Source organism: Balaenoptera musculus, chromosome 6 (assembly GCF_009873245.2).
Source record: "Balaenoptera musculus isolate JJ_BM4_2016_0621 chromosome 6, mBalMus1.pri.v3, whole genome shotgun sequence".
Taxonomy (NCBI): domain Eukaryota; kingdom Metazoa; phylum Chordata; class Mammalia; order Artiodactyla; family Balaenopteridae; genus Balaenoptera; species Balaenoptera musculus.
The window spans coordinates 2377014-2397129 of NC_045790.1; the positions used below are offsets into that span (position 1 = coordinate 2377014).

Here is a 20116-nt window from a genome sequence, read left to right on the forward strand (position 1 = left end):
CAGAGAACTCATTGCATAGTATCAACTGCAGTAATTCTGTGAGTAAGGAAGAAAGATGAGAAAGTTATTGACTGCACTTCTCAGATACTGGCTACGAAGGCACACAAAATTCCTACAGCCTCTGTGATGGACCATAACTAAGTTACGTTCAGAAAAAGATATGAAATAATGCCTTCTCTCTTCCAGTAGATTTAAACACTTCTGATTTTCATACCCCAAACAGTCATTTCTTTTACATGTTTTGTTAACAATTACAGTTGACCCTTGAACAACACAGGTTTGAATTGTGTGGGTCCACAATGCGGATATTTTTCAACAGTAAATACTACAGCACTACATGTTCATGGTTGGTTGAATCCATGGATGCAGAGGAACCTCAGATATGGAGGGCTGACTATAAGTATATGCAGATTGACCCCCGTATTGTTCAAGGGTCAACTGTACTGAGACATGTAAGAATTTTAAATATGAAATTAAACAGCAGAAATTTAAAATCTGATTCACCATAAAGCTATGGAAGATAGTGGCCTGAGATTCATTTAACTTTCATAGTGCTTAAAAGATATTCTTGTGAAACTCCATCACTGGAATTTTCTAGGATTAGATAATCTCTAGAGCTGGTTCAGAGCCTTTCCTGCGTACTAATTTTGTATCCTGCAGCTTTACCAAATTCTTTGATGAGCTCTAGTAGTTTTTTGGTAGCGTCTTTAGGATTTTCTATGTACAGTATCATGTCATCTGTAAACAGTGACAGTTTTAGTTCTTCTCTTCCAATTTGGATTCCTTTCATTTCTTTTTCATCTCTGGTTGCTGAGGCTAGGAAAATCTCCTTCATATACTGGGTTGGTCAAAACGTTCATTTTTCTGTATGTTACAGAAAAACCTGAACAAATGTTTTGACCAACTCAATATATAGGCAAGGCTGTTATTCTGGTCTGCTATAGTCCCATTTATATAAGGCTGGGCCTAAAGACGACAGATAAACTTTCAGAGAGTATGACATTCAGATATGTCATCTGAAACTGTATATCTACTTGTAAGGCTCTTTTGAGGAGTCCTGGATGCTTATACCACCATATACAATTAGATAAAATCTCTGCTTTGTATCCTGACTGCACTGACTTCCTTTTCTATCCTTTATAAAAGTAAAACTTCTATAAAGTTTTTATGTTTGATTTCCCATTCTAAGATACTGAGTATCTCCAATGTTTGTCAGTCTGGGGCTCCAACTCACATATGTTAATTCATATTCACTGATTGATTTGATTCACTAAATCAAATAATTCAGCTGCACAGAAATATTTTACTAAGAACCTGATCATACACATAACAGCTTTGATTTAAAGAATGTTCACAGCATTTATGTAAATATAGTACTACCCGTTCTATTTATTTATGTAATCTATAAGTTTTGCTTTACTGAATAGTTTTTTCCTAACCTGGTTTAAATAAGCAGGTATATATAACTGGTTGCTTTCAATCACAAACTTAAAACCTGTAGTGATATTTGCTTACCATTATTTCTTTTTCCTTCTCATTTATTAAACAAATACTTATTGAGTGTCAACTATTTACCAATATTACATCTGTCTTTGAAGATATAAAATGTATAAAACAGAATTCCTGGAATGCAAGGTTGGTGCAACATATAAAAATCAACCAGAGTAATATACCTTATTAAAAGAATAAAGGACAAAACTAGTTTAATTGATTCTATGATTCCTTATAATATTTAAAAACCTATACTGTTTTCATTTTTCACATGCATTTCTGTTTCCTACTTAACACATACCAAAAAGAAGAACCCATTCTCATATTTTTATTCCCCTCTAAAGTAGTAAAACTGTACTGAATTGTGAGCACAAACTATATATGTGTGCAAAGCTCATAGGGATAGAGGAAATAGTCAATTAACTTCTTAATAGTCATTGTCTTCATTAAATGTTATTAAGAATTTATATGTGGGACTTCCCCAGTGGCTCAGTGGTTGAGAATCCGCCTGCCAATGCAGGGGACACGGGTTCGAGCCCTGGTCTGGGAGGATCCCACATGCCGCAGAGCAACTGAGCCCGTGCACCACAACTACTGAGCCTGAGTGACACAACTACTGAAGCCCACGCACCTAGAACCTGTGCTCTGCAACAAGAGAATCCACTGCAATGAGAAGCCCGTGCAATGCAACGAAGAGTAGCTCCCGCTCGCCACAACTACAGAAACCCTGCATACAGCAACAAAGACCCAACACAGCCAAAAATAAATAAATAAATAAAAGAATTTATATGTGTATACTCTGCTTTAGACAAATAGACTATATCTTTTGAGTTCCAAACTTATGCCACTTAAAATCAGTAGAACATTAATCTAGGTTAATAGTAAAGGAATGATTAATAGAAATACTATATAAGCCACAAATATACAGTAAGAAATTAGGAATCTGGAAAGTGAAATATGGAGACATTAAAATGGGTAAAAAAGAAATAATGAGACAAACTCTTTTTCATCCTGACAAGAGAAAAAAGGAAGTTATTTTCTTTCTTTTTCTTATACAAATGCATCAATAAATGGAAAGATCTGGGTAAGAATGGCTCAAACCTTTTACTAAGGGAAATTAAAAATTTTGAAAGATGACTAAAAATGGATTTTTTTAAGAGGTGAAAGCAACATAAAAATGGCAGCAATCTAGGTAGCAGAAATAATCCGAGAAATGAAAAATGAGTCAATATGGTTTAAGGTAGAAGAGTTGGGGTGGTATAAGTTTAATGAAATGAAAAAAGGATGTTGTGGCTGTATTCATTAAGCTTCCTCCTCTGTTTAAGTGGCATAATGTTGATCTGAGGAAACGGAATTGTTGTCAGCTTTACTCAAATGAAGCAATACAGAGGAAAAGACTTGGAAAAGTAAAAGCTCAATAAAATACAAATGTTTAGAGGCACTCAATGGTTTCATAAGATGGTCTCACGTGATTGAGGTTCTAATGTTAAAAGCTAACTGAATATAAGCTCACCAGTTGTAACAAACATACCACTCTGGTGGGGGACGCTGACAACGGGTATAGGGACAGCATGTGGGAAATCTCTGTACCGTCTCCCTCACCTTTGTGGTGAAGCTAAACTGCTGTAAAAAGTTAAAGTCTTTAAAAAAAAAAAAAGGTAACTAAGGTGTGTTATCAAGACATGGATATAAAAAGCAAAGTTAGACTAGCCAGAGTTACTGATAAAAAGGGAAGAAGAAAAATAATTAACACCATGAAAAAGTAAGAAGCAAATATGGGCTATCTAAAATATGAGGAAAAGATCATCTGAATGAGTCTTAGATGACTATAGATTTCAGTTTGCTGATTCGGTTTGAATCAGGGAAAGGAACTGACTACATATGACAGTAACAAACAAATTATAAAAACCAGAAGTTATGACAGTGTGGAGAAAATGCTCTATAATGCCAATGGTGCTAAAAAGTTCAACAAAAGAATAGGGAAGCAGCTGCATAGCGCAGGAAGATCAGCTCGGTGCTTTGTGACCACCTAGCGGGGTGGGATGGGGAGGGTGAGAGGGAGACGCAAGAGGGAGGAGATATGGGAACATATGTATATGTATAGCTGATTCACTTTGTTTTACAGCAGAAACTAACACACCATTGTAAAGCAGTTATACTCCAATAAAGATGTTAAAATTTAAAAAAAATCATAATATTCAAATTGGAGGAGACCCTGAGTATTAACTAATGCAACTTCTTGCTGAATAAAGTATTCTCATATTCCCATCTAAATATCCCTGACACATGGTCATTCAAACCCCTAGTTTAATACTTTCAGTTTGAGAGCACTGATTAAATCCCACAACAGCCCATCCACTAAACACACCTCATAATGGATGGAAATCTGCTTCTTTACTTCTAATCACCGTACTTCTACAATGTGGAAATACAAAGAAATCTAATTCCTCTTCTACAAGACAAGCCACCCAATTCTTCTGAACTTGTTCCTTTAAGCATGCTTTCTTTAATGGTAGCGAAATTTTCCCAGCTTCTCTAATTTTCCTCATAAAATGTTTCAAGCCTTAGTAAAGTCAATATGGCACAAAAGTTAAGTGAGTCATCTTTGGCACCAAACTGTCCAACTTCAACTCCCGGTTTTACTAATAAACAGTTATGTGGCCTTCAAGAAATTGGTTATTTATACAGTCATTTATCATATATCAATTGCTTAATCTATAAAACTAGGAATAATAATATGTGCCTTGTAGCAATGGTGATGACTAGATGAGCTAATAATAATCAACTCTCATTATTCCTGGTAGTTACGTTGTATAAAGTCACCGTGAATATGAATTAGCACATACTGAATGATTACCCCGAGGAGAATTACAGGGTTAGGCTCCTGACAGCCTCTTGCTACAACATTTTCGCCAATGGATTAATATACAACCTCGTTTTATGTGTGTTTCTGTTTAAAGACACCTTATTACACGGTCCATTCATTAACACTGAACTCTCGGCCAACAACACTGTAACTCACTCCTCAATGAAGCTTCTCTGATACAAATATTTCCTCCATGAGGAACACCACAGCCTTCCTGCACTTATGAACACCAGACAGCACTTCAGCACAAGGCATGAGGGCCATTTTAAGCAATGAAATCACCAACAAAATGCCCCAAAATGCAGAAAATGCAGCTGAGCAGACTATGAAAGTACATTTGTTCATGAGCGCTGAAACAGGAAAGCAGAGCTGGCCTTGCTCCCGCTCAGCTGGGACTTGCGCACTGGGTAACTCAAAGTCCCTGGGGCTCTGCACATGCCCAGGAACAACGGTGAAGGGACTGGGAGTGCTGATGTGCGGCTACACATGAATTTTAGCAAGCAGGCAAATCCACAAGCACACAATCCACAGGTAGCGGGGACCGGCGAGGCATGTAAATCCCTCCGCGGTGGTCTTGGGACAGAGTACGCAACCCAGCAGCAGCTCCTATGTTTATGTCACTATCATCATCCTCATCATCACCATCCTCATGGGCACACGCTTTGTCAATATTCTGTTGTGTGACCAGTAGTGAATATAGTGAAAACTTCATTTCCTCCATTATTTTAATTTAAAATTTTATATTTTTCAAAAACTTCTTTAGCTCCTAAATGGTACTAGTCAGGGGGCAATAAAATGGGCACAATCATATACTGTTAGACTCAGCATAAATTGGCACAGCTTCTGTAGAAAGACAATTAGTAGTATTTAGTTAACAAATTTAGTTAAATTTAATTTCATAAATTCAATAAATTTAGTAATATTTCTTTCTAGAGCCTTCATAAAGAACATAACAGAGCAACTCCTTTAATCCAGGAACTACCCTTCTAAGATTGTATTCTACAGAAATAATGAGAAATAAAAAATATGTTCAAAACAGTGTTCAAAAAAGTGAAAAATTACAATGTATTATATTAGAGGATTTGCTATATAAACTGTAGCTAACAGCACTGGAATCAAATACAGACATCAAAAATCCCATGAAAATAATTTTTAGCATGGGAAAATTTTTATGGTAAAAATGTTAAATAAAAACAGATACCAAAAAAAAAAAAAAGAAACTCCAGCAGATAAAACTTTGTGCATGATTTGATCTCCTCTAACTATAGAAAAAGAAATATGAACAAAAGATGCAAGAAAATAGACCACAGTCTTCATAGTGACTGCCTTGCAGGATGAGCAGTGATTTCTTCTCCTGTTTCTAACACCCGCTGATACCTTCCAATATTTCTAAAGCTAACCTATATCACCTTGGTAAGCAGAAAAACAAGACAAAAAAGCCACTTGCGACTTTCCTTCAGGTTTTCTTTTTCCTTGAGCGAAAGGGAGAGAAAAAAGAGGTCTGAACATTTGGCTGAGAATCCTAAGTGAAAGGGGGACGACAGGATGGTTAGCTGCCAGTATTTTAAAATCAGGAAATATGTGAGCTTTCTTGACTTCAGCAAAGGAAACAGCATTAAAATGGAACTTGAGGGTTAAAGGAAGAAAAATAAATAAATAAATAAATGCCTTTGAATAAAGCAAAACACTGGCATGCAAAGACGACACTTAATGAACATTACAGTACATGACTCTTTTTGAATTATGGTTTTCTCAGGGTATATGCCCAGTAGTGGGATTGCTGGGTCGTATGGTAGTTCTATTTTTAGTTTTTTAAGGAACCTCCATACTGTTCTCCATAGTGGCTGTATCAATTTACATTCCCACCAACAGTGCAAGAGGGTTCCCTTTTCTCCACACCCTCTCCAGCATTTATTGTTTGTAGATTTTTTGATGATGGCCATTCTGACCGGTGTGAGGTGATACCTCATTGTAGTTTTGATTTGCATTTCTCTAATGATTAGTGATGTTGAGCATCCTTTCATGTGTTTGTTGGCAATCTGTATATCTTCTTTGGAGAAATGTCTCTTTAGGTCTTCTGCCCATTTTTGGATTGGGTTGTTTGTTTTTTTGATATTGAGCTGCATGAGCTGCTTGTATATTTTGGAGATTAATCCTTTGTCAGTTGCTTCGTTTGCAAATATTTTCTCCCATTCTGAGTGTTGTCTTTTCGTCTTGTTTATGGTTTCCTTTGCTGTGCAAAAGGTTTTAAGTTTCATTAGGTCCCATTTATTTATTTTTGTCTTTATTTCCATTTCTCTAGGAGATGGGTCAAAAAGAGAAAAACAAATACCGTATGCTAACACATATACATGGAATCTTAAAAAGAAAATGGTTCTGAAGAACCTAGGGGCAGGACGGGAATAAAGATGCAGATGTAGAGAATGGACTTGAGGACATGGGGAAGGGGAAGGGTAAGCTGGGACGAAGTGAGAGAGTGGCATGGGCATATACACACTACCAAATGTAAAACAGATAGCTAGTGGGAAGCAGCCGCATAGCACATCAGCTCGGTACTTTGTGACCACCTAGAGGGGTGGGGTAAGGAGGGTGGGAGGGAGACGCAAGAGGGAGGGGATATGGGGATATATGTATACGTATAGCTGACTCACTTTGTTATACAGCAGCAACTAACATAACAATGTAAAGCAACTATACTCCAATAAAGATGTTAAAATAAATAAATAAAAATTAAAGAAAAAATGTGTACCAAATATTAAAAGATAGGCTGTCTTAGAATAATTTCATATCACACCAGATTGCAAACAAATGAGTCCTTGTACCAAGGTGCATTGGTAATTCCTGGATATGAATGACATTAAAATGAAAGTACTGATTGAGAGGGCAGACCCATTGAATTCTCCAGGCTCGATATACAGCTTGCTTCATTGTTAATGGCACTTGTGTGTCCACACAGTTGGAGAAACAGACTCCTGTTCATTTGTTGCTTTCAGTATGGAATACTTTATACCAATAAATTTTAAAATGTTAAAAAAAAGACAACACTTAAGTGTGATGGAGTAGGAAAAGTTATTGATCTACGACAGTGGAAAAGGATTACAAAACATACGTAAATATGAGACAGTGGGTATTAGCAAGTATGAAGTTAGGAGCATATCACACACACAGTAGTTGAATTCTTCTCTTACCAATGATTACTAGCTACAAAAGATAAGGGCATTTTTATTCTTACAGCAATATATAATTATACTAGTTTTTTGTTTTTGTTTTTTTAAATTTAAAAAAAATTTTTTTAATTTTTTTTAATTTTTGGCTATGTTGGGTCTTCGTTTCTGTGTGAGGGCTTTCTCCAGTTGCGGCAAGTGGGGGCCACTCTTCATCGCGGTGCACGGGCCTCTCACTGTTGCGGCCTCTCGTTGCGGAGCACGGCTCCAGACGCGCAGGCTCAGTAGTTGTGGCGCACGGGCTTAGTTGCTCCGCGGCATGTGGGATCTTCCCAGGCCAGGGCTCGAACCCGTGTCCCCTGCATTGGCAGGCAGACTCTCAACCACTGCGCCACCAGGGAAGCCCTATAATTATACTAGTTTGAAAGCTTTTTATTATTTTTCTTTTTCATTCACAAGGAGTTTGCAGGAGAAGCAAATCCTTCAAATGTGTTTTAACTGGCTGATTTGTCAACACGATTAAACTTGCTTCTTTCCTAATTTAACCTACTGGAGTGTATACCTTAGCAGGATCTGAAAATAAAATAAATAAATTTGACTTCTTAATATTAAACTGTAAAACGAACATACTGAAAGAAGAAAGAGCTGTAAAGCTGCCCTCACGAGACAGAATGGCTTGCTGACCAAGGCAGAGTTGTGTGAAAGCTGGTTATACTAACGTTACACATAAAAGCCCTAGGGTGAGGACAGCGGTAGAGGCACAGTGGTACCGATGGCAACAGTGATGGGGGTGCCCGAGAAGCTCCCCGAGGAGCCGTCCGAGCAGCAACCGAGGGGCTGTCCGGCTCACAGCTCAGGCCTCACGTGGAGGCCCACGGCGGGATGTGAGAGCCGCCGCCCAGACCACAGCCAGCTGAGGCTCGGAAGAGCGTGGTGATCAGCCTGGGTACGTCCCCTAGCCGGTGGTCACTCATCACTAAGTTTCCAACAGTTGTCAACAACATAAAGAAATGACTAATATAATTTTCACAAATCCAAATTTATTTAATCCCAAAGGGTAATCTGTATTGTAAGATTGTGTCACCCTACTTTTTTCACATTAAAATGTTCATTCTTTTACCAAAGGATGGAATTAGGGCTGAGAAACTTTTTTTTAAATGAGCTTACTTGGCAAATTAAAAGTTGGAAGTCCTCAATCAGGTCTCCAATTTTATTTTATTTTTCATTTTATAGACCTGGTAAGTGCCTGTCAACCTAAACCAAGGCCAGAAGAGTAAGCAGGAATTAAGCAGGCAGAAATGTAGGCCGAGGGAGTAGCAGGTACACCGGAACAAGGACGAGGAAACCACGTCCTTTAAGTCTGCGCTCCCAGAGCTCTGGAAACGAAGAGCAGAAGACAAGGCCATGGAAGCACACAGGCCTCCAAGAGACCTGCAGGCCATTCAGGGGCTGCAATTTGATCCAAGAGGCAATGAAAGGTCATTAGTTCAACTTTTTAGTGTATGCTATTTACAAACCTTTCCCAAGGGTATATTTATTTGGTCAGATAATTTTTCAGACTCAAAACTACATCAAATTCCCATTAAGTTTTCTCTAAATCAAGTTAGTTGTAGCTATGGTCTACTGAGATTATTTTGTTTCCTGATCAATCATACAACATATCTACTATTTCTTTCTACTTTATGTCTTCTGGAAATATGACTATATCCTTTGAATGTTTTTTCTATGTCCTCTTTAAAAATGGAGATTAGTTACAGGAGGACACACTTCTAAAACTTTTTTAATTTGGACATCAAAATATTAACCAGCATCCTCTGAATATAATTCTTTAACCAATGACTAATCCACCTAACAAGTTTTACTTATATTTCTTCACCATGTCTACACTGAGACACCCTGGCAACAGTATCTTGCTGAAGTTTATATACCCTACTAGGTATCTAAGTAACTTTTTCACAATGCCTCTAAGGCCAACAGAAATACCTAGCAGTCCCATTCATTAAATAGTTAGGTCAAAACTGCTTAACAGTATGGTCTACACTTTGTCCAACAGATGTAGTTACGTTTCCCTCACAACTGTAAAATATCCAAGGCACTGTGATGCTCCCAGTTGCCTCAGCACACAGTTTGAGAACTAGAGCTCTAGCCTACAACCCTAAGAAGAAATAAAGGCTGTATCTGACAAAATCCATTCTCTGTGAATTTATGCTGCATTGCAGTGATGACTGCTTCCTTTTAAGATGTTTGCAGGCTCTACTTTTAATCTTGCCTGGGATGAACATGAAAAAAACTAGTCTAGTTTATAGAATCTGACTTTTGAAAATTATATGATACTTGATGATCTCCAGTTTGCTACCAATTCTTCCATTTTCTACATCCTCAGATAAAACCAAAATAAATTCAATGAATATATATGAAAGTTCATTCGGTATTTGGTATCATGTTTAATCTTTAAAATATCCAAAATTTTAAAATTTTATAACCAACTAAACCAATAACCGTTCTGCCTGTTCACTAGTAGTATCTCAAGAAGCTGCGAAGTCCTTACAATGGTGCTCGAGGAGCTGAACTCTACACTCAGACGGACTTAGTTTAAATCCTACCACCGCCGCTTACTAGAGGCCTGATCATACACAGGTTTTAAATCTCTGCAGGTCCTAATTTCTTCATCTTATTAAAAGGGTGATATCTAATTCAAAGGGATGCTGTGATGAGTAAATATAACTTGGTATATAATAAGTATGCAATAAATAATATCCATCATCAATAATAAGTTCAAAGCAACATAAGAAAAGGTATGCTATATGTTTGAGTACTACTAAGCCCCCCAAAGTTAGCAGAAAGGAAATGATAAATGATCTCACAATCACAAGTGACTTAAAAGCTGAAAATTAAAATATTGAAACTATATCTGATGTTCAAACAAAGACTTAATGGAAGCTGTGTTCTAGTGGAAGAAGTAACTGAGATACACAGCCATTGAAGACAATATGAAACTCAAGTGTAAATCTATGTGAACACTTCAAGGTTATATGGGAGCCTGATACAAATGGACCAAACTAGTCCAGTACTCGTCACTCCAACTGTGAAGAACCAAGAAACCTTATGGAAGATGAACAGTGTGAAGAAGCAAAACATAGTTTTCCCTATTTTCTTAATACTATACACATTTATTTTAGGAAATCTGATTAAAATTAAACAAAAAAAAGCCATACAAATTATATAGTAGAAAGGTCAATAATACCAGAGGATAAAACCCCATGCAAAAATCTTCTTTACCATTTCATAAAAAACATGCATATGTGGAAGTCTGTGGCCCTCTTTTCTCAAAAATGGGAAGTATTTACAGTTAGCTTAACACTTCAGGCTACTGTACATAATTCATACTGTTAATTTATATTCACCTCAATTATTTACCTCTGCTCAGCTACCTTTTAATAATCTTTTATAATTGGGAGAGCCATAAAGAGTTTTATCACACTCAAAAGTATTCTCTGTAAAATGACAAATTAAATTTTCACAAAATGATATCTGCTCTTCCTTAACTGGAACGTTCTTATGGAAGAAATGGGAAGATCTAAAAAAACACATATGCATACTTTAAAAAAAGGAACTATGCAAATTAGAACTATTGACTGCAACCATATTAAATTAATTAACGGAAGAAAAGAAAAAGAGCCAATGAACAGGACCACAGTGAGCCATCAATCAGAGATGAACATGAAGAGAAAACGACAAAGAGGAAAGTGGGGTTCTACGTAATGAGGAAAAGGAAGACCCAAAAGCATGTCTTGGAGTTCTGCATAGAATGTAATTCCATTTTAAATATATTCTGACTTATTTAAAGCAAGTGGATAAAGTTATTACAACCATATGTTGGTTCAAAGTTATCGCATGTTCCTTTAAATAGTATGTTCAGCCTATAACATATATAAGCTACAAAAATTAGGCTGAAGAGCTACATGTTTCCCACATGTAATCAAGGGCCAAATTTGCACATAAGAAAACGACTGCATCCAGAAGGCAACAAGTATCGTGCGTATGATGGAGAAGACACCCAGAAGGTGTCGGTGTAGGCCGTACATGACAGGACAAGTTCACATGCAAGGGCGAGTTTACGGATCATCACAGTCCAACCTGTTTATACCGGCTTGTTTAGACACGGTCTTCACTCTTTTCCAAGTTTTTCTAAGAGCATCGGCATCAGAGGAAGGGTGATGACCTGCAGCCCCCTTGGGAAATCCTGGATGTGCTCCAGGTGGGATTCCTCTGCCAATAAATATGCACGATGACTTCCATTACTTTCTCTAAAGCAAAGCACAAGCAACTTCTGCAGAACACGCCATACCTTTCTGGAAGCCTTCGGCCACGGATTTCTCCCTTCCACTTAGCTTCATTATCTTCTGCTCTCTGTTGCTGCATCTGATCAAAAATGGCGTGGTAATGTTCATACTGTCCTCGAGAAGAAAACGATGATGGAGCCACAGCCCCTCCGCTGCCAAAAAGGGGAGCCTAGGAATCAAATAAAGAGCTCTCACATGCCTGTCTCACAAGACCTTAGGTCTGTACTACCCTCAAAAGAAAAAAGTAAATTTCAACACTTGACTCTTAAAAAGCAATTACCTAATTTAACATGTTTTCCTACTATATTATAACCATTAGCAATCAAAAACTAGTATACTTTGTTACTAACAATAAAGCTTAATTCAATGTAACAAACTAAAATATAAACTGTCACTAAATTTATGTAACTATGAAAAAACTTGGTCTTAATTAACAAGTTTTGAAACAAGTTTCTAGTATACATTTCATGTGATCCCATCCTATTAAGTTTAAATATGCATAGCTTATAAATAAAACAGAGACCGCTTTTGTAACACTCAAAATTACACCTAACGAAAACATACGGCACTTAACATACCCCAAATCCAATTCAACAAGCAATGGTGATATAAACACCACTGAAACATACTCTAGGTGTAAATAAAAGAAGCAAAACAACGTACCTATCCTTAAGCAGTTGACAAACACACTGGGAAACAAAGTATAAAGCTTGAAAAACATTTCATTTCCTGTAGTAAATGAGTGGCAATAGGCACACTCTAAAGTAGTAAATACGGAGCAAATTTACAAAATAGAAAAAAAAAAATTATGAGAAATAAAAATTCCAAAAAAAAAAAAATCACTGGAGAAAAATATTATTCAACCCAGCCTTGAAAGCAATGTAACAAAGAAAGAGTAAATGATTAAATATGAACCATGGTATTAAAGTAAAACAAAGTAAAAATAAGCACTGGAGGTATATGTTTAGGTGTCGGCAGTAGGGGGAAAAAGGACACAGGAAGACGTAAGAAGTTAACTAGAAAGAAGGCAGATAGGGAGTGTTATATTTGGTCCTAAAAGGTCATCACAGGTAACTGCCCTCAGCCTGGGTGTGTGAGTTCATAGAATAAACAATAGAAAGCATACATACATTTTTTAGCAGGAAAGTGCACTCAGAGTTTCTAAGAAGGTCGGTGGGACTTCCCTGGTGGTGCAGTGGTTAAGAATCCGCCTGCCAATGCAGGGGACAAGGGTTCGAGCCCTGGTCCAGGAAGATCCCATGTGCTACGGAGCAACTAGGCCTGTGCACCACAACTACTGAGCCTGCACTCTAGAGCCCGCGAGCCACAACTACCGAAGCCCGCACTCCTAGAGCCCGTGCTCCGCAACAAGAAAAGCCACTGCAATGAGAAGCCTGCGCACCGCAACGAAGAGTAGCCTCCGCTCACCACAACTAGAGAAAGCCCGTGTGCAGCAACGAAGACCCAACGCAGCCAAAAATAAACAAACAAATAAATAAAGTTAAAAAAAAAGGTCAGTAAGTCAAATTACGCATGATAAGCAAGAATAAGAGAGAGAACAAAGTAGAGGAACTAATTAGAAGGCTTGCTGCACTGATACCAAGCCAAGAAGCCAAGAAGCCTGCGAGCAAAGAAAGGCAATCAGAGAAGAAGTCAACGGTGAAGGGAGCTGTCGGTTCTCTGCTGAAATAACAAAGGATGAAGGCAAAGGCATAGGACGCAGCCTCAGAACACACGCACCCAAGCGCATGGAAAACTCACAGAAAACAGAGATGTCAGGATGAGAGTTGAGTAAGTGTAGAATGTTGCAGAGGTCAGGGGGCAAGAACTGCACTGCAAAGAGGAAATAGGAACCTCAAAGGCAGAGGCCAGCAGCACCAAAAGGAAGACAAAGTGACGTGACTCAAGTGGAGGGGCAGCGCTCAAACGCGGATGAGAGCAGAAGCCAGAACACTGCCAGGAAAGGGAGAAGAGCTTCCAGGTGACGACATCCTGAGCAAGAAGTCTGGCTAAGGAAAATACGAGAACCAAATAAAAGGCATTTCAGTGTACCCAATGAGGTAAAACTTGTGTTAACATCTTGACGCAAGAATTGCGTACAGTATTATAAGAAAGCCTGTTTTTTAAAAAATCAGCTCAAGATAAAAATAGAAAACTGATTCAAGATGCTTGAATAGCAAGAGATTAAAGTTGCTAGAAATAGGGAAGATACCTCATTAGGCAGGAAACTCCATCAAGGTGATTTTTATATACATTTTCAAAATGTGCATCTCAGGGCAAGATTATCAGAATCACAATTCTGGTAAAAGGTGGTCATACCTCCTACGAGACTGGTTCCTCGAGTTTAGTCTGGCACTAATATCATCTTAAGTTTGAGTGTTCTAAGGTTTCTCTTTAGCAAAATCAAATGTATGTACATATCTCTGAAGATACCTATACTCAAAATAATGCTGATAACACTGTACTAGAATACTGAAGCAATAGGATCTTTTAAACATGACTTTATTCACCAATTATAAGCGCAGGTTGATGTTCTGACAAATACAGACACTCTTGGAACCACTACCACAATCGAAAGCATATCCATCACCCCAAAAGGTCCCTCATGTTCCTTTGCAGCCAACACCCCCTCCTTCCAGCAAACACTGATCTGCTCTCTGTCACAGAAATTGGATTTGCCTTTTCTTATCATTTCATATAAATGGATTCATACAATATGTACTCTTGTGCCTGGCTTCTTTCACTCAGTATGCTTTTGATTGACCCATGTTGTTGCATGTATTAATAGGCTATTCCTTTTCAATGCTGAGTAGCATTCCAATATATTGTCAAACAACAGATACACTCATATATAATGGTTATCTATATAATCAAACTATATATGTGGAACATTTCATAATTTTTCTAAAAACACACTTTCATAAGAGATACATCAAAAATGGATAAAGCATTGAAAATCAACTACAATTTTGAAGAAGAAAAAAATACCTATCAGAAGAATCAAAAAAAAAAAAAGAAAAAATGGATAAAGCAAAAAGTCCCAGATTTTGCAGATACTAAGTAATCAAGGACAGTAGGTTATTTATACTGTGCATGTCTTGGTATTTAGAAGTATATAATAATAGAATATTAACTTTGAAATATTTCCCTTAATGTTTAGTTTTTGTTTTATCTTTATTTTGGGGAATCTCCTTAATTTGATTCACATTTTTACTGAGCTTCCAGGTCCTTATCAACTGTACAGAAATCAAACAGCTGAAGAAGTTAAATATTTCAAACCTCATGGGGAATAAGTACAGAAACTAACATAGACTTTGCTTTACGTCATGGAAAATAAATTGTTTTATTAATCCTCACAGAAAGCAGTATAGAAGTTTATGAAGCAAACCAGAAACCTATTAAGCACATAGTATCTCACACTGTTGAGAAACTATAATCAAACATTGATAAAACTGGACTTTGGGATTAAATATGGCTTTAGACATCATAGGGAAAAAAAGTGCTTTACTGCATAAAGAAGATATACGCAAAGGGAGAAGAAAAAATAATCAAATTCTCAACACTAATCATGGACTGATATAAAATGCTTGACAAGATCTGAGGGCCTGCACTTTGGTAAGATTTTACTGTCTAATCCTATAAGATATGGAGTTAGTTATTTTAGAATGGGCCAAATTCTGTCTGAGTCATTCCTTATCACTCAGGAGGTTAAAAGTTCAATTTCACAGTAAATTGGATAGTACAGTACAAAAATAGTAAAGTACAATTTTAAAGATAAAATTGTATTACTAAAAACTGTATAAGTCTATATTAATACAGAATTAGAAAAAGTGACTCCTACTGGGTTATTGATATGTGATACGAAAAATGTGTCATCTCAAGACACTGAAATACAAACCAAGAAAGCCAGGGCAGAACATGTATGCCTACATAAACAGATAAATTTTTACTCAAATCATATCTTTCGGGGAAAAAGAAACAAGTAAGAATGGTAATCATTTCAACTTAAATATCTACTGGGAACCTAAATACCAAGTTTACTGAGCATGGTCAGGCGAATTCACAGTTTAAAGACCTTAAGTAACAGTTGATTGGATGATACAAATTAAAACTGGTAATACAGAGGAATAATAGTACGTATTCATTTTTTATTGGTGTGTCATGAAGTACCACAAACTCAGCAGCTTACGACAGACCCATCTGTGGTCTCAGGAGTCTGGGCATGGTTAGCAGGGTCCTCTGCTCGGGCTCTCACCAGGCAGAAATCAAGGTGTCAGCCAGGGCTGCCACCCTCATCTGAGGCTCAGGATCCTCTTCCAAGCTCATTGGTTCCTGGCAGAATTCACCCCCTTGTGGCTGTCACGGCTAAGGTCACTACATTCTTGCTAGCTGTTGGTCAGAGACCACTATCAGCTCCCAGAGGACACCTGTGCTTCCCTGCCACATGAACGCATGCTTTTTCCCAGGCCAGCAGAAGCTGTCTCTCTGACCTTCTCCCTTCCAGGCTGCTATGAGGGAGGCTTATAAAATAGTGACGTGACCACAGGAGTGGCTACCTCATCAGCAGGGCCATACAACACAGCCTGACCAAGGGGCTGCGACACACCCTGTTCACAGGTTCCCCCACGCTCCAGTGGAGGGATAACATCAGGCCTGACCCCTGGAGTCAGGAATTTGGGGACCACCTTAGAATTCGGCATGTAAAGGATGCTATGAGGGCAAAAGAAGAAACACAAGATTCAGACTGGCAGAGCAAGGAAAGGAAAAGGAGCTTAACAGGTGAGTCCTTGCAGGCCAAGCTCGGACACTGCTCTTGAAATTTCCTTCCTTCCCTCCTTCCCTCCTTCCTTCCTTCCTTTCTTTCTTTTTTTAAATGAAGAAATTAAGGCTCAGAAAAGTTAAGTAACTTGCCCAAGGTTGTACAGTGTGGATCTGCCCAAAGGAAACGTCTGAATTAACTTACATAGGTAAATGGCTGGTTAGGTCACTGGTTACCTAGGTAAATGCCTGGAGGTAGGAGTGAGAGTGAGGAGGGACGGAGGGTGCTTTCAGGTAAAGAGAAACACGAGTGTCAGGACGTAGCTCCAGCAGGCCACACACAGGGGGAAACTGCAGTACGGTCCTTAGCTCAGCACGACTAGAGCGCACAGCGCTGCGCGGTGGGACCAGGATGAGCGCGGAGAGACGGGCAGGGCCCGCTTAGTACGGGTCTTCTGAAAACGGAATCTCAGGTCTGTGTGAAGCTACAGGAGGACTTTAGGCAGAGTGGAGACAAACTATTTGATTCTAAAAAGACGCCTCAGGCAGGAATGGCGTATCACACCCTTCACAGCAAACTTCTTATGCAATTTTAACAGTGTCACATATTAGTTATCAGTACAAATTACATACCAAATACGTGCAGGAAAACTAAGGAGTCATAACAGACGCTGAAGAACTCTAGTAAAAAGTAAGTGTATCCCCCCAAAAAGCCAGTTGTACACCTTATCAAGAGCAGGGGGAAACTGGAGGAAAAGCAGTAGTGTAAGTGCACTGGCACCAAAGGCCTACCTTCATTTCACCGCTTCCACCAGCACTCAGCACGTTTCTCCATCCTTGTTCCCTGGCCCTATTTATTTTCTCCAACTTTTGGGGAAAAGAAACAAAAAAACAAAACACCATTTCAAATATTTAGTATAAAGTACATGAAATACATTTAGAAATAAAATGGAATCAGTGTATCCCTTTAAAAAAAAAAGGGTGGTGGGGACTTCCCTGGTGCCGCAGTGGTTGGGAGTCCTCCTGCCGATGCAGGGGACGCGGGTTTGATCCCTGGTCCGGGAGGATCCCGCGTGCCGCAGAGCGGCTGAGCCCGTGAGCCACAGCTACTGATCCTGCACTCTAGAGCCTGCGAGCCACAACTACTGAGCCTGCAGGCCTAGAGCCCGTGCTCCGCAGCGGGATAGGCTACTGCGATGGGAAGCAAGTGCACTGCGGCGAGGCGTGGCCCCTGCTTGCCGCAGCTAGAGAGGACCTGTGTGCAGCAACGGGGACCCAACGCAGCCAGGGAAAAAAAAAAAAGGCGCATGTGTAGGAGGCAGTGCAGCATACCGGGGAAACGGACCATCCTCTTACCCTTTCCTTTTCTTGCCTTTTCATCTGTTCAGCCTTCATTAAACTAATCTGTAACAAGTTTTAAAGACAAACTTTTTAGAACTCTTCAAACTATTATCCTCTCCAACTTGGCAGGGGAAAAAAGTAAGAGCGAAATAACTACCTGATCCTTTTGTTTCCTTTCTTTTTCATTCAATTCCAGCCTTCTCTTCCTTGCTGGTTCCTTAAATAAAAAAAGAACATTTTTTATCAATAATAAATACTACTTCTTCTAGTTTCATCAGTAAAGCTAGCATACCAATGGTAGATGTATGCCCAGGGAGGTTAAAAAACAGAAATAAGTTAGAGGTATTTGAAAGAAATAAGGAGGAAAGGTTTGGAGGTTTTATAAGATTTGTTTCTTTTTTTATAATTATTTTTACAAAGCTTTAAAATAAGCAGACAGATGTCTTTATACCTCAAACAGTTTCCTCCTTTCTTCTCCAGGATTCACTTTCTTCACTGGACTTTGATGGGCCTGGACAAAAAGTAAAACTACAAATTAGATAAGGATTTTGAAAAATTCAAATGCATGGAAATTTAAAACAGGAAAAAATGTAAAGCCAATACTGCCATAACTGTCTTTCAAAATATACTATCCCTGGGGCTTCCCTGGTGGTGCAGTGGTTAAGAATCTGCCTGCCAATGCAGGGGACATGGGTTCGATCCCTGGTTCAGGAAGATCCCACATGCCCGCGGAGAAACTAAGCCCGTGCACCACAACTACTGAGCCTGTGCTCTAGAGCCCGCAAGCCACAGCTACTGAGCCCGCGTGCCACAACTATTGAAGCCAACGCGCCTAGAGCCTGTGCTCCGCAACAAAAGAAGCCACCGCAATGAGAAGCCTGCACACCGCAACAAAGAGTAGCCCCCGCTCACAGCGATTAGAGAAAGCCCACACGCAGCAATCAGAGAAAGCCCACGCACAGCAATGAAGACACAATGCAGCCAAAAATAAATAAATAAAATAAATAAATAAATAAATTTAAAAAAATTTTTTTAAATAAATAAAAATAAAGTCACCTATAAAAAAGTAGATAAAGGACATACACAGAGGTTAGCAAAAATAAAGGAAACAGCCAGTAACTACCACCCAGGTCAAGGCACAGAATACTGCCAACACGCAGAAGCCCTCCACCAGTGAGGCAGCCACCATCCCGACTTTACTAATCACTATCTTGCTTGTCTTTATGGCCTTGCCAATTATGTGTGCCTTCCTAAGCAATACAGTTTAGTTTGCTGTGTTCTGAGTTGTATATTAATGGAATTACACAATATATATTCCTTTGTATCTCACTTAACTGTTGCTCAACATTGTTTTCAGAATCGTCCATGTTATTATTTGTATCTGCATTTGTTTTCTTCATTGATAAGTAATACTCCATTGATGTTGATTCCTTTCTTGCATAGTTATCTTGCACTTTTCTCAGCAGGTCTATTCTAAAGTATTTGAGAATTGGGAGATTGGGATTGACATATATACACTAATATGTATAAAATAGATAACTAATAAGAACCTGTGTATAAAAATAAAATAAGGGCTTCCCTGGTGGCGCAGTGGTTGAGAATCTGCCTGCCAATGCAGGGGACACAGGTTCGAGCCCTGGTTTGGGAAGATCCCACATGCCACGGAGCAACTAGGCCCGTGAGCCACAACTACTAAGCCTGCGCGTCTGAAGCCTGTGCTCCGCAACAAGAGACTGCGATAGTGAGAGGTCCGCACACCGTGATGAAGAGTGGCCCCCACTTGCTGCAACTAGAGAAAGCCCTCACACAGAAACGAAGACCCAACACAACCAAAAATAAATAAATAAATAAGCCTACACCTTTAAAAATAAATAACATAAATAAAATTCAAAACAAATAAATAAAAAATAAAATAAAATAAAGTATTTGAGGGAGTCTGTCACTATGTCTCTCCATTTCCTTTTCTGATTATTCATTTTTGCATGCTGAACTTCTATCAGGCCACTTTACTGAATTCATTAATAGTGTTCTGCTGCTTCACTAGGATTTTCCACATAGGGAATCATATCATCTGTAAATGTCTGTTTTCTCTTCTCTCCCAGTATTTATGTTTCTTATTTCTTTCTCTTTTTAATTACATTAGCTAGGCTTTG

The 20116-nt window shown here is 38.6% G+C and overlaps 1 protein-coding gene across 10 annotated transcripts in view; it reads right to left on the reverse strand.

The window, feature by feature from the left end:
• Positions 1 to 20116, reverse strand: part of NEK1 (NIMA related kinase 1) — a 224060-nt gene that overhangs the window by 119159 nt on the left and 84785 nt on the right. For all 10 annotated transcript variants that reach the window (XM_036855394.1, XM_036855395.1, XM_036855392.1 and 7 more), the window contains 5 exons: positions 18415 to 18474; positions 18121 to 18180; positions 17979 to 18026; positions 17415 to 17489; positions 11870 to 12033 (listed from right to left, as the gene is read on the reverse strand). In XM_036855394.1, the coding sequence (XP_036711289.1) occupies positions 11870 to 12033; positions 17415 to 17489; positions 17979 to 18026; positions 18121 to 18180; positions 18415 to 18474 (407 nt within the window). The remainder of the gene's footprint in view (positions 1 to 11869; positions 12034 to 17414; positions 17490 to 17978; positions 18027 to 18120; positions 18181 to 18414; positions 18475 to 20116) is intronic.